The 16,228-nt window shown below is 46.2% G+C and overlaps 1 protein-coding gene across 3 annotated transcripts in view; it reads left to right on the top strand.

Moving 5' to 3' along the window:
- The window catches only part of NTNG2 (netrin G2), an 83,049-nt gene that overhangs the window by 15,340 nt on the left and 51,481 nt on the right, over positions 1-16,228 (top strand). For all 3 annotated transcript variants that reach the window (XM_077284720.1, XM_077284718.1, XM_077284719.1), the window contains one exon: positions 10,192-10,835. In XM_077284720.1, coding sequence (XP_077140835.1) covers positions 10,192-10,835 — 644 coding nt within the window. The remainder of the gene's footprint in view (positions 1-10,191; positions 10,836-16,228) is intronic.

The following is a 16,228-nucleotide window of genomic DNA, read 5'->3' as shown; positions in this document are numbered from 1 at the left end:
TCTGGATTATCACCCACTCCTGGTTTACAAATACTGAGGCAAAATACTGACCAAATACTGAGCGTGTGAGCGTGGCCGTATGCAGTGTGACCTGCAGCAGGTGCGGTGTACTCTTGGCATTATATTCTCCGAACACCATATATAACCTTCGTCCTGTGCAGCGAGTGGCGGCAGATCTGGTGCCGTCGTGTTCAGGGAGGTCTTGGAGTTTGTTGTGGTGCAGAGCGTCCTCGTATGCAGGATTAGTGATAAAATCGTAATAACCTTGTAAGAAGATCACAAATCCCCCCGAGGCCTTATTAAGGGGCTCTACCATGTATAAGTACAGCACCGGGGTGGTCCTAGAGCACGGCAGTCCAAAATCCTCAGCCCCGGGACACCCTGGATAGTGAGAGGCCATTATAGTGGCCACTACACAGCTCATCAGATTGTACCACACAGGATAGGTTTAGATACACAGCTCAGCAGACAGTATCACACAGGATAGGATTAGATACACAGCTCAGCAGACAGTATCACATGACAGGATTAGATACACGGCTCATCAGACAGTACCACAGAGGATCAGAGTAGATACACGGATCAGCAGACAGTATCACACAGGATAGGATTAGATACACAGCTCAGCAGTCAGTATCACACAGGATGGGATTAGATACACAGCTCAGCAGACAGTATCACATGACAGGATTAGATACACGGCTCATCAGACAGTACCACAGAGGATCAGAGTAGATACACGGATCAGCAGACAGTATCACACAGGATAGGATTAGATACACAGCTCAGCAGTCAGTATCACACAGGATGGGATTAGATACACAGCTCAGCAGACAGTATCACATGACAGGATTAGATACACGGCTCATCAGACAGTACCACAGAGGATCAGAGTAGATACACGGATCAGCAGACAGTATCACACAGGATAGGATTAGATACACAGCTCAGCAGTCAGTATCACACAGGATGGGATTAGATACACAGCTCAGCAGACAGTATCACATGACAGGATTAGATACACAGCTCATCAGACAGTACCGCAGAGGATCAGAGTAGATACACAGATCAGCAGACAGTATCACACAGGATAGGATTAGATACACAGCTCAGCAGACAGTATCACATGACAAGATTAGATACACAGCTCAGCAGACAGTATCACACGATCAGATTAGATACAGGAGCCTAGGGTGCGATCACTCTTCCAGTCAGACATTAGGTTTTAGGCACAAATGAAATCAATGTCCAGAAGGAATACATTACATAACGGATACCGTGAGTGGGCGAGGGGCACTGGTATTTTGGGGTCCGTTATGTGCCTGCCCTTTAGGGGGGTTCTGCCCCCTCATCAGTCCCAGGCCCCTCTGCCTCCAGCAGTACCAGTTATGTATTGAATCGGTTTTGGAAATTGATTTCGCTTGTGCCTAAACCTAACGTGAGAAGGGTTGTGTGAACGCAGCGTAGTATCCTCCAGCCCCTGTGATCGGTATATATTCAGCAGAGGGGGCAGAGCCACGTAGTAGTGCGGCCGCTCACGCCTTAGTTCACACTGCGCTGCTTTCTGCCCTCACATCTGTTGTAGTCAATGAGGAGGGAGGTGACGGATCAGACGAGAAGCTTCAGAAACTGCCAAGTACAAAGATCATCTCATCCTCTATCCAACAGACTAAAACCTGCAGACTGTGGCCCCGGGCCCTGCCCCGTCACACTCCAGGGGGCCATCTATGTCTATGGTTGGTTATTGTTCTAGTAACATGACTCTCAGGTGCCAGGCATGTATGTAATAAGCCATGAGAGGAGTAGACACTGCTGAAGTCCAGTGCAGGCTAGTGCTCTCTGTTATCAGTCACTTCAGTGTCTGCCTACTGCGGCCTCCAGAGAATCCTGTGTGTTGTAGAGGCCTCCATCCTCCACAGTAGTGTGCAGATAATGTGGCCCCCGCAGACCTCCATCTGCTGACGTTATATCCAAGTGCATGTGTAACAATCTATGATAGTTATGGGTCCATACTTCCCAACTCCGAGGGACTGATACTGTGTCACGTGTAGTGCACTGCAGCAAAGTCAGACTCCAAAACCCACCTCAGTCCTTCTACAGTGCCCCCACAGAAATAGTGGTCCTAGTGAAGCCCATCCATGTCTTCACACAGTTTAATACACCATTTCTGGCCTCTTTGCAGTATGATGACCCAACACAATATGATGTTCCACAGATGACCCCCACACACATTGATGCAAACACGTCGCCCCTTTACCATCACAGTATAAAACCCCCAGACAGTATAATTCCCTTACTGTGACCCCCCACAGTTTATTGCACTTACAGTGCCCATACACATTATGATGCCATCACAGAACATCTCACACTTTATAATGCCTCAACAGTGCCCTCACACAGTGTGATACCTCCAAAGTACCTGCACACAGTATGATGACCCCACAATACCCTCCACACAATATGATGACCCTACAGTACCCCCCACACAGTATGATGCCCCACAGTAACCTGCACACAATATGATGACCCCACAGTACCCCCACACAATATGATGCCACCACAGTACCCTCCTCACAGTGTGATGGCCACACGGTACCTCCACACAGTATGATGCCCCCACAGTACCCTCCACACAGTATGATGACCCCACAATACCCCCACACACAGTATGATGCCCCCACAGTATCAAACACACAGTATGGTGCCCACACAGTACCCCCACAAAATGTGATGCCCCCACAGTACCCTCCTCACAGTGTGATGGCCCTATGGTACCCCCACATAGTATGTCTTGGAGGCACTGTGGAAGCATCAAACAGTTAAAAGCATGATTTGTTGCCCGCCTCCCAGGATAAATTGCCAAATCCAGTATGGCCTGCTGGATCTGGGACAATTGGGAGGCAGAGCTCTGCATCATCAACTAGCAAAAGGAGTAGAATAATCCCGAGGGTCATAGAAATTGTGTGGAAAACAAAGCTCCTAATGAGGGACATTACTTTTTTCTGTATACACCACCAGTCAGACCCTCTAAGGCTTAATTCCCACTTACTCACTGTGCTTATTTTTTTTACAGTGTAAACCGACCTTTTTGAAATCTGCAACATGTCAGATTCTATTTGCGGTAAATCTGCGTTTATTTGATGATTTTACACATAAACTTGAATGATATGAGGAAAATCTGCAGGTAAAAAGTCACCAAAAACGCACATAAATCATGACTTTATCACTACGGTTTCATCAAAGCTACGTAGCGGGACATTACCAACCCAAGCCGCTTTATTTCACACATTTCTCACAAAAAAGAGAGATAGAAAACCGCTGTAAAAATGCACACTCAGTACACAGTGACTAAGACAACACGATAACCGCTTGGAATCCTGATCGTGAGCACGCAGCCTCACCAGCCTGTGCCTCTCCTACAGTTCCCAGCATGACAGAACAGGCCCGATGAGAGTAGTAGTTAATGACAGCTGGAGACCAGTGATCGCACCAGGATGCTGGTGTGAGAGAGAGATTTTTTTCTTTTAATTAACGACTATACAATTTTTAAATAGATTGGAAATAGTTTGCCACTGCGCCAATTACTCTGCGCTGCCGGCAGATGAGCGACTGCTTCATCTAATGCATTAGGTGAGTGCCATCAAGGGGAAGCCATAGGTACTGCAGCACCCGCTTCATGGGGCCCAATGTGCAGAAGGATCTCCACATTCCTATTTGTTCCCCAGATTCTTTATATTTTCTCATACTTTGTATCCTCCTTTTCATAGGTAATTGTGTTCATTCTCTGCAGGCATTTTTCACTAGTATGTTGCCTGTGGTCGCTCCCACCGGGCCCAGGGCTGAGCGCCCCCTCTAGCAGGTGTCACCCTGGTAAGAGGGCACCATCGCTGACCTTGCAGTCCAGTCACTTATGGATTGTACACGGAAGATGCCAGCAAAATGCAGCAATCGATAAAATCCTCAACGTGAGAGCGAGTGAGCGCATTCAGGAGCCAGATTTAGAAACTCTGCGAAACAAGGGCCCCATTTCCGCCCCGTGAATAATTTATCTCGGCTCAGAGTTGTCTTACCAGTAGGCAGGAAATAGCTTCTTTGCAAAGAAGGCTTTTTTTTTCCGCATGTCCCTTTATTTTTTTGCTTACAGAGCAGATGGAGTTGCTGTGCAAGCGCTTTTAACCCCTTTATAGCCAGTAGAGATCACATGATTATTTTGGGGAGGAGGAGGAGCACCTGGATGTGATGGGTTAAAGGCGTATTATGGTTTTTGCATGAATATGATTTTCTACATAAGAGAATGTTTTGCAATTTTCCAGTTTACTTTTTTTATTTGTATTTTTCCCACATCTCTGCTTGCTGCCATTTAATAGCAATTCAAAAGCCGGTTTGGCAGCTGCCACCAATTTCCTGAGTCTGTCCTGAATGTCTTGTTGGGGGCTCTCGTGCTTGGGTCTTATACCCCCAACACAAATGGTGATAAGTGTGCCCCTGTTTAGGCTTTGGGGGTATTAAGCCGTCCTGGGCATGTGATGGGCACAAGGTTCTGATGCCCCCTGTGATCATCATGTGACCCCACGTAAAGCTGCAGGCCTCCCATCTAGTCTCAGCAAGCAGTGGTCTTGAAAGCCAAGCGGAATTCCTGCACAAATTGCATTAGTGAATTGTAGACATTTTATTTAGCTACCTAGGTAATATCCCTTTGCAGTAAAGGAAATTTTCTTCTTAACCCTTTAATGTCTGGTCTGGGATTTGAGGTTTCTCACGGCCTTCTAGGGTAGGAGAGGGGGGCTTACTGTGAGGGCTGGGGCAGGACTTAAAACCCCCCAGCAATGGTAGGGCTTTCTGATTATGATAATTACATCCAGGGCCATTTATATATTTATTGTGTTTAACTATTAAAGATAAACACAATTACACAGATCCCTTTATCGCCGCCACAATGAAAACCCCCATGCTTTACACTGCATGCTGCAGAATTATGTGATCTAGGGGCCAGCTCTCTATTACAAAGGGACTGGTTGGTACCAGATAATTTGGGGTCCCTTTAAGTATGGGTACAGTACAGTGTAGGACATGTGGCGGCCCAGCGGGGGATGGGTCGGTGATGAATCTGCTGCGCTGTCCTGACACCTGTTCTGCAGCTGTGGAATATGTTAACCAAAGCATCTCCATCCCGGGGGCAGAAAGTGCAGACAGTGGCGTTCCTCCAGATGACAAGTCAGAGTAATGGCCCCAGGGAGCGAGCGGTGAATGGCGCCCCCGACCGCGCCATGTCATCCCAGGATCCTACAAATAACGGCAAGGTTTGGGGCCTGATAGGCTTGGAGAGCTTTATCCTCCTTACTTGCACCTTTTCCTTGCCTTCTTTCCTGTCCGGCTTCTTTCCAGTTGCTTTACTTTCTGTGCGTTCTCCATCATTCTGGGACTTTACTGGGTATCGGGCGCAGTCTTCATGGCGTGTGTTCGGCTCCTTTATTCGATGTTTGCAGCCATAGAACCTGTTATGCCGCAATGTCTAAATTATCCAGGTGGAAATAGCGTCTGATATTTGCGTGAAAAGGTGCCAGTTTTATCAATTTGGGGCAAATTATTCCTGCGGTCAAAAAGGCACAACGGAAAAGTGGCTGAAGTATGGTCACAAATGATTCATTCTTGCCTTTGGTGTCCTTTTTTTACTTTTCACCATGTTTAGGATTTCTGCTTCCTGTCAGTGAATGGAGAACAGGCCGATTGACACACAGAATGCTTTCCTCAGCAGGAGCGCAGTGGAGGGGGGATTTAGGCCATGGACCACCAGACTTAAAGGGGTTTTCTCATCATTCATAAAAGGGGGCAATTACAAACTGCTAATAAACACAAGCAACTTTGCAATTTACCTAATGAAAAATCATCTGTGGAAGAATGTTTAGTTCTACACGTGTCCTAGGTTACCAGCCACCTCTGCCATCTATCAGTGGTGGCCTGTCTACAAGACGTGGGGCGCAGCACTTACAAGCCCTTTGCTGTGGAGCTCGTAAGCGCTGCTCTGTAGCTGGCAGGATCGCTGGTTCCCTGCGCTGCTCTTATGTCTGTGCTAGTGGCATCGGAGAGGTGCCTTTTGCCACTGGTCCGAACTGTCAATCTTCAGGACCGCACCACCCCACAGCAAGTAGGAAGAAAGGGGACCGGTGAGAACCTCTTTGAGCGCCATGCATGGTGCCAGGAGCGAGAGCATTCGGACCCAGGCTTGCCATGCACTTGTCACAATTGTATCCATCCTAGACCACCCTCTGTGGCTCCACACCGATACATTGCAGCAAACTAACAGCACAGGAGAGAGATTTGTGCTGCTGCTTGGTCTAGCTCACAGAGGACTGTAAACATTGTAACAAACCCTCAGCTGCAAGAGATATTAGTGTGTTTCCCCTGTAGTTGTATTCATGAGCCAGGGTGAGCAGAGCCGTAGATGCTACTCCGTATACTCGGCCTGCGGCGCTGTGCGTTTGTTTGCTTCGCCGTCATTATCACTTAGTATTCACGCCCCATTGCACATCATTTCACAATCATTATATGGAGTTTTTGCTTGATCCTTTAAACCTCGTCTCTCAGGATCCACAAGAAATCCCGGCAAACGCAGCGCAGCTTTTATATGACCTTTACTCCATTACCAGGGGAAATGTTCTGCTAAGTAGCATCCAGAAGAATCCTGCCGATGGATCAGGTCGGGGTTTTTTGGAAGTCTATACAGAAGTGATGGTATCGGACATTTAAAGGGGAAGTATCTTCGTAGTGGGGGGTTTGTGAAAACAGGGGGTGATGTTTGATCTGTTCGCTCCTTGCAGTGGTGCGCTCTATATTGCCCATTTGTCTGCACTGTGAAGAATGGACTTCAGGTTCTCATGGATTTCAATAGAAAACAAAGTTGGGAACCAGTTGCAAAGATCTTGGCACCTGGACACCTAACCTTCAGGGAAAGCGCAGCAATAGAATTTCTTGCAGTTTCTTCATTGACCGGACAGAGAGTTGTTCTGGCTGTGGATCCAGATAGTGGCGTGGGCAAAAGGGCAATTACCACGGACTATACACAATGTAGGGTCTTAGGCTATGTGCACACATAGGAAAAGAGGTGCAGAATTTTCTGCACAAAATCTGCATCTCCTGGCAGAATCCACAGCCGCGGATTTGCCGCGGTTTTTATGCGGAATTGATGCGGATTTTCTGCAGATTTTGCCACTGCGGATTTTTAACATGGAGGGGTGCAGAAATGCTGCAGATCCGCACAAAAGAAGTGACATGCACTTCTTTGAAATCCGCAGCAATTCCGCTCTGATTTTTCCGCACCATGTGCACAACTATTTTTTTATCCCATTGATTAACATTGTACTGTAAATCACAGTGCGGATCTGCAGCATTTCTGCGCGGAAAAATCCGCTGCGGATCCGCAGCAAATCCGCATCGTGTGCACATAGCCTAACACTGTGTGGTCCGGCCATGTGCAGCTTATTGGGGCAAATTACATTCTGATCATTATGGCTGCCTTTTGTGGTGATGTATAGCAGTATTATATGGCACTGTTTAGTGGTATACTGTAGTATGTGCACTAATTGACGGTGTTAGGTCGTAGTGTTGTGTGGACACTGTGGTGGTATGCTGTATTATGTGGGAATGTCATAGTGTTATGAGGGTACTATATGGTGACGGTATGTTGTGGTATTGTGTACCGTATGGTGGCGGTATGTTGTGGTATTGTGTACTGTATGTTGTGGTATTGTGTACTGTATGGTGGCGGTATGTTGTGGTATTGTGTACTGTATGGTGGCGGTATGTTGTGGTATTGTGTACTGTATGTTGTGGTATTGTGTACTGTATGGTGGCGGTATGTTGTGGTATTGTGTACTGTATGTTGTGGTATTGTGTACTGTATGGTGGCGGTATGTTGTGGTATTGTGTACTGTATGGTGGCGGTATGTTGTGGTATTGTGTACTGTATGGTGGCGGTATGTTGTATTGTGTACTTTATGGTGGCGGTATGTTGTGGTATTTTGTGCTTTATGGTGGCAGTATGTTGTGGTATTGTATACTGTATGGTGGCGGTATGTTGTAGTATTGTGTACTTATGGTGGCGGTATGTTGTGGTATTGTGTACTGTATGGTGGCGGTATGTTGTAGTATTGTGTACTTATGGTGGCGGTATGTTGTGGTATTTTGTACTTTATGGTGGCAGTATGTTGTGGTATTGTATACTGTATGGTGGCGGTATGTTGTAGTATTGTGTACTTATGGTGGCGGTATGTTGTGGTATTGTGTACTGTATGGTGGCGGTATGTTGTAGTATTGTGTACTTATGGTGGCGGTATGTTGTGGTATTTTGTACTTTATGGTGGCAGTATGTTGTGGTATTGTATACTGTATGGTGGCGGTATGTTGTAGTATTGTGTACTTATGGTGGCGGTATGTTGTGGTATTGTGTACTGTATGGTGGCGGTATGTTGTAGTATTGTGTACTTATGGTGGCGGTATGTTGTGGTATTTTGTACTTTATGGTGGCAGTATGTTGTGGTATTGTGTACTGTATGGTGGCGGTATGTTGTAGTATTGTGTACTTATGGTGGCGGTATGTTGTGGTATTGTGTACTTATGGTGGTGGTATGTTGTGATATTGTGTACTATATGGTGACGGTATGTTGTGGTATTGTGTACTGTATGGTGGCAGAATGTTGTGGTATTGTGTACTTTATGGTGGCAGTATGTTGTGGTATTGTGTACTGTATGGTGGCGGTATGTTGTAGTATTGTGTACTTATGGTGGCGGTATGTTGTGGTATTTTGTACTTTATGGTGGCGGTATGTTGTAGTATTGTGTACTTATGGTGGCGGTATGTTGTGGTATTCTGTACTTTATGGTGGCAGTATGTTGTGGTATTGTATACTGTATGGTGGCGGTATGTTGTAGTATTGTGTACTTATGGTGGCGGTATGTTGTGGTATTGTGTACTGTATGGTGGCGGTATGTTGTAGTATTGTGTACTTATGGTGGCGGTATGTTGTGGTATTGTGTACTTATGGTGGTGGTATGTTGTGATATTGTGTACTATATGGTGACGGTATGTTGTGGTATTGTGTACTGTATGGTGGCAGAATGTTGTGGTATTGTGTACTTTATGGTGGCAGTATGTTGTGGTATTGTGTACTTATGGTGGCAGTATGTTGAGGTATTGTGTACTGTATGGTGTCGGTATGTTGTAGTATTGTGTACTATATGGTGACAGTATGTTTTGGTATTGTGTACTGTATGGTGGCACTCTGTTGTGGTTTTGTGTGCTGTATTTTCAAACTGTGTTGTGGTATTGTGTACTGTATGGTGGTGTTGTATTGTGATTTGTGTGGACACTATGGTGGTATGCTGTATTATGTTGGAATGTAATGGTATTACGGGGGCACTGTATGGCTTTTTATATAAGCATCGGTTGATGGTATTTTGTGCTGTGTACACTGTACTGAGGTGCGATGTGTTATAATGTGGGAATATCATGGTGTTATGTGAGCACTATATGGCAGTTTTATGTTTTGTTATGTGGGCACTGAATGGTGGTATCATATTGGGACATCTTGGTATTATGTGAGCACTGGTGGTATGTGTGTACTATATGGTGGCAGTATGTTGTGGTATGTGTTTATTGTATGGTGGTGGTATGTTGTAGTGTTGCATACTGTATGGCGGTGGAATGTGTGTACTGTATGGTGTTGCTATGTTGTGGTGTTGAGTAAGCGCTGTATGGCAGTGGTATGTGGATACTCTATGTAGGTGGTTTGTTGTGGTATTATGTGGGCACTGTATAGTGACGATAAGTTGAGTGTGATATGTGGACACTATATTTTGGTATTATGCAAGTACTGATGGATGGTATGTTGTCTTATATGGGCACTGTATGGTGGGGCTATATCATGGTGATAATAGTGTAATCCATGTTGGACCTTTGGCTCCAGGGCTACATGACTATGGTGCCAATGGTAATTAATTGACTATAAGATCATGGGACTGGGCATTCTAGTCACTGGATACTTTCTGCAGATGGACGTTCTCCATGTGTAGATGTCTTGACACTGAACCAGTTGAGCCTATGTTGTTGGAAAGGTTAGCTAAGTAATGTAATGTAGCCCCATGGACTATGTGTTAGTTATCAGTCACCAATCCTTTGTTTGTCGCCCTTTGTAGGAGAACCCATATCTTTGCAGCGATGAATGCGATGCCTCCACGCCTGACCTGGCCCATCCCCCCAGTCTCATGGTCGACAAGGACGAGGAAGGTCTAGCCACTTACTGGCAAAGCGTCACATGGAAACGATACCCGGAGCCGCTGGTTGCCAACATCACCATGTCTTGGAACAAAACCATAGAGTTAACCGATGACATTATGGTGACCTTTGAATATGGACGTCCTACCGCCATGATGTTGGAGAAGTCTTTGGACTATGGAAGGACTTGGCACCCATACCAATACTATGCCGATGACTGTATCGAAGCATTTGGCATGACACCCAAGAAGGTGGTGAACCTTATAGCCAGCAACGTTAGCCGTGTGCTGTGCACCGAGGAATATTCCCGCTGGGCTGGCTCCAAGAAGGAGAAAAACGTGGTCTTCGAGGTTCGAGAACGCTTCTCCATCTTTGCTGGTCCTGACTTAAGAAAGATGGAGAACCTGTTCACAAGGATGGAGAGCGCCAAGGGTCTGAAGGACTTCTTCACTTTCACCGACCTGCGGCTACGGCTCCTGAGGCCAGCGCTCGGTGGGACCTACGTGCAGCGAGACAACCTGAGAAAGTATTTCTATGCTATCTCCAACATAGAGGTGTCAGCGAGGTGAGTCTCCCAAGATGAGCGATACTCCGTTCACAGCCAGAGTGACAGAGAATTGTGAATACAGCCTTGGATGTGACAAGAGTAGAAGGAGTAAGGCCCAGCCAGGGCGTCAGGGAGGTTGTGATTGGCAAAGATTGTGCCTGCCAAGGGTCCTGGAGGCCTTCACAAGCCATTCTAGGTGTCTATTAGCCCATACTTAGTACTTTCCTTCAAACTAAACAGCTTTGTGCATGTGGCCATGAGCCTCCTCTGGTAGTGGGTTCTCGGGCACTGCCTGAATAAGCAGCCCACCCTTGGCTAGTAGCTGTGACACATAAGTCCGACTCCGTGTACTGTGCATATACACTCACTGGCCACTTTATTAGGTACACCATGCTAGTAACGGGTTGGACCCCCTTTTGCCTTCAGAACTGCCTCAATTCTTCGTGGCATAGATTCAACAAGGTGCTGGAAACATTCCTCAGAGATTTTGGTCCATATTGACATGATGGCATCACACAGTTGCCGCAGATTTGTCGGCTGCACATCCCAAAGATGCTCCATACAAGGCAGGATGGATCCATGCTTTCATGTTGTTTACGCCAAATTCTGACCCTACCATCCGAATGTCGCAGCAGAAATCGAGACTCATCAGACCAAGCAACGTTTTTCCAATCTTCTACTGTCCAATTTCGATGAGCTTGTACAAATTGTAGCCTCCGTTTCCTGTTCTTAGCTGAAAGGAGTGGTACCCGGTGCGGTCTTCTGCTGCTGTAGCCCATCTGCCTCAAAGTTCGACGCACTGTGCATTCAGAGATGCTCTTAGGCCTACCTTGGTTGTAACGGGTGGCGATTTGAGTCACTGTTGCCTTTCTATCAGCTCGAACCAGTCTGCCCATTCTCCTCTGACCTCTGGCATCAACAAGGCATTTCCGCCCACAGAACTGCCCCTCACTGGATTTTTTTTCTTTTTCGGACCATTCTCTGTAAACCCTAGAGATGGTTGTGCGTGAAAATCCCAGTAGATCAGCAGTTTCTGAAATACTCAGACCAGCCCTTCTGGCACCAACAACCATGCCACGTTCATAGGCACTCAAATCACCTTTCTTCCCCATACTAATGCTCGGTTTGAACTGCAGGAGATTGTCTTGACCATGTCTACATGCCTAAATGCACTGAGTTGCCGCCATGTGATTGGCTGATTAGAAATTAAGTGTTAACAAGAAGTTGGACAGGTGTACCTAATAAAGTGGCCGGTGAGTGTATAGTTAATATGCAGGGAACCTTCTGATCTCCCCCAGACCCCGTGCATCATCACAAGGCCGGCAAACGTCTAATTAAGTCATGAGAAGTGCAGAGCTAGTTGTATCTCCAGCATATGCACTGCAAAAAGAATCCCATCTGCTGTTCCCAAGACGAGCACGGACCCCCCAAGGAATTCCCGAAACAGACCTTGGCCATGGGTCGTGTCTGACTGCAGCAGGACTCTGTGCACTCGCTGCTAATATTGCAGATTATGGATATTTTTAGCAAAAAGGTCCAATGTTGGTAAAGTGTAAGTTAAGTGTCGGTGTATCCAGACACATGTCCTCATCACAGCTCTGCATGGAGGAGAGGAAACCAGGAGACTCCAATCCTAGCCTGTGCTAAGGGCTCCTCTCATTGTACGTTGTCCTGATAATGGCACCAGGCTGTGCCCATATTACCAAGTTCACAAGTATAGCGGTACAGCTGAGATCTAGGTAAGCCCCTTCTGCAAGTGGTCCTTCTCTGGGATAGTGGGGACCCCATGTCCATTAGACTCTGGCTGGATCTTTTATTATCTGACTAGGCTACAGACAGAAGGTACAAATTGCACAATGATCATCATAAATAATAGCACACTACTTGCAGGCTCCCATGTATGCAGACACGACTCAGGCTCAGTCACCCCATTCTGCACACAGGGGCCCCAAATTCATAGGACTCTGGAAGAATCTTATATTAACTAACTAGTTTGGACCATTGTGTAATATTGATCTTCTATCGTTAATAATTGTTCCACAGAGCGCCGAAAAACAAGGAATTTTGCAGAAAATGCAAATTAACCCAAGGTGGTTGCTACTGGGCATTTGCCCCTTCTCTCTCTCCTTATATTCCTCTAGGGCATTTGCCCCTTTTATTTTTCCTGCAACCCATCCCTGGCCCTTTAGACCTATGATGCATCTCCCTGTGCCGGGGGGGTTGACACACAGTGGTCCGCACAGCTCCCAGGGCAGCAGTAACCAGAGGGATAATCCTAAGTAAATTGCTCGGCACTCCGTTCCAATTGTCAGCTCTTTGTCCAGGACTCGTCAATATCAGAAGACTAATGAAAGGCAGTAAAAATAGAGAGATGTCAGCACACGGCCAAATTGGAGTAAGCTTATTGTTAGCCCTGGATCGATAGCGGACAAATGCTTAACGCAACACTGAGACGACTAACGCGTTAGAAGCCCCCGGGGGCGCTGGAGTGACATCATAAAATGTTGAAGGCACCCTTTAATGGCCAGAAGGGGTAGACACATATAACAATGACTTCCTGGGGTCCATCATCATCCTGACCCTTACCCCCATCCTCCTTCTGTTGGGGAAATCGTTCCCTGTCTCTACATTATAAGATAATCGGAGCTCCCTGTGCCCGCACCCCCCTCGCTCTGCCTCCGACAGCCCTAATAGGGTCTAATTGGAGTTAATCAGGCATGGGGTGATATTTAGATCCAGTCACTTAAACAGAGCACGGTGTCACAAGTGAGTACAGCTCGAGGGGGAGACGCTGTCAGCAGAGCGGTGATATTTATCCCAGCAGAGGCATTTGCTGAGCCGAGCCCCAATTACACAGTATATATCACGGGCCCCAAACCTTTGATAATATGCTTATAATAGGGGCCCGCCTTTATCTCTAGGGCCACAATGCTACTGCTTGCTCGGCACCCCTTATACCTTCGCCACTGTATCTGAGTATCACCTAATGGACTGCAAGTCATAAGGTGCCCATGTTATAGTTAAGACTGCTCGGAAATCAGCTAAAATCAGGCCGGGACCCACAAAGATATCTGTTAAATGGGCTTCACATGTCAACTCTTCCTATTTGATAAATTGTATGATTATTGCTGCTTGCATCTACTAGAGGGAGTTCATTACATACAGATATACAGCCACCACTAGAGGGCGCTCATTAGATACAGATATACAACCAGCACTAGAGGAAGTTCACCACATATAGTTATACAGCCACCACTAGAGGGCGTTCACTACTTACATATTTATATAGCCATCACTAGAAGGAGCTCACTACATACAGATTTATATGGTCACCGCTAGGAGGAACTCGCTACATACAGATTTATACAGCCACCGCTAGGAGGAGTTCACTGCATACAGATATTCAGTATTCAGCCACCACTAGGGGACGCTCACTACATACAGATTTATACAGCCACCACTAGGATCAGCTCACGACATACGGATTTATACAGCCACCACTAGGAGGAGCTCACTACATATAGATTTATACAGCCATCACTACAGGTGGTCTCACTGCATACAGATTTATACAGCCAGCACTAGAGGGAGGTCACTGCATACAGCTTTATACAGCCAGCACTAGAGGCAGCTCATGACATACAGATTTATACAGCCACCACTAGAAGGAGTTTACTACATACAAATTTATACAGCCACCACTAATAGGAGTTCACTGAATACAGATATTCAGCCACCACTAGGGGACGCTCACTACATACAGATTTATACAGCCATCACTACAGATGGTCTCACTGCATACAGATTTATACAGTCACCACTAGAGGCCGCTCATGACATACAGATTTATACAGCCAGCACTAGGAGGAGCTCACTACATACAGATTTCTACTGTTACCACTAAGAGGAACTCACTACATACAGATTTATACAGCCACCACTAGAGGGAGGCCACTACATACAGATTCATACAGCCATCATTAGGAGAGATCACTACATATAGATTTATATAGTCACCGCTTGGGGAAGATCACTACATACAGATTTCTACAGCCACCACTAGGAGGAATTCACTACATACATATTTATACAGCCACTACTAGGAGGAACTCACTACATACAGATTTATACAGCCACCACTAGGAGGAATTCACTACATACATATTTATACAGTCACCACTAGGAGGAACTCACTACATACAGATTTATACAGTCGCCACTAGGAGGAATTCGCTACATACATATTTATACAGTCACCATTAGGAGGAATTCACTACATACAGATTTCTACTGTTACCACTAGAGGGAGGTCACTGCATACAGATTCATACAGCCATCATTAGGGGAGATCACTACATATAGATTTATATAGTCACCACTAGTGGGAGATCACTACATACATATTTATACAGTCACCATTAGGAGGAATTCGCTACATACATATTTATACAGTCGCCACTAGGAGGAACTCACTACATACATATTTATACAGTCACCATTAGGAGGAATTCGCTACATACATATTTATACAGTCACCATTAGGAGGAATTCGCTACATACATATTTATACAGTCACCATTAGGAGGAATTCGCTACATACATATTTATACAGTCGCCACTAGGAGGAACTCACTACATACATATTTATACAGTCACCATTAGGAGGAATTCGCTACATACATATTTATACAGTCACCATTAGGAGGAATTCACTACATACAGATTTATACAGTCACCACTTGGGTAAAGGTACCTTCACACATAACGATTTCGTTAACGATATCGTTGCAACGTCACGCTTTTTTGTGACGTAGCAACGATCCCGCTAACGATCTCGTTATGTGTGACAGCGACCAACGATCAGGCCCCTGCTGGGAGATCGTTGGTCGTAGGGAATGATCAGGACCTTTATTTGGTCGCTGATCACCTGCTGTCATCGCTGGATCGGCGTGTGTGACGCCTATCCAGCGATGTGTTCACTTGTAACCAGTGAAGTTGACGTCACCGCTGTGCTCTGCTTTACGGCCGGCACTGACAGTCAGTGCGGGAAGCTGATGGCGGGGGACGTGACAGACATCGGAATGTGAGTATGTAGTGTTTTTTTGTTTGTTTTTTTACTTTTACAATGGTAACCAGGGTAAATATTGCGTTACTAAGCGCAGCCCTGCACTTAGTAACGCGATGTTTACCCTGGTTACCCGGGTGCTGCAGGGGGACTTCGGCATCGTTGAAGACAGTTTCAACGATGCCGAAGTCGTTCCCCTGATCGTTGGTCGCTGGAGAGAGCTGTCTGTGTGACAGCTCCCCAGCGACCACACAACGACTTACCAACGATCACGGCCAGGTCGTATCGCTGGTCGTGATAGTTGGTAAATCGTTTAGTGTAACGGTACCTTAAGCTCACTACATAC

Source organism: Ranitomeya variabilis, chromosome 2 (assembly GCF_051348905.1).
Source record: "Ranitomeya variabilis isolate aRanVar5 chromosome 2, aRanVar5.hap1, whole genome shotgun sequence".
In the NCBI taxonomy this organism is placed as follows: Eukaryota; Metazoa; Chordata; class Amphibia; order Anura; family Dendrobatidae; genus Ranitomeya; species Ranitomeya variabilis.
This window is presented reverse-complemented; position numbering and strand designations above follow the sequence as displayed.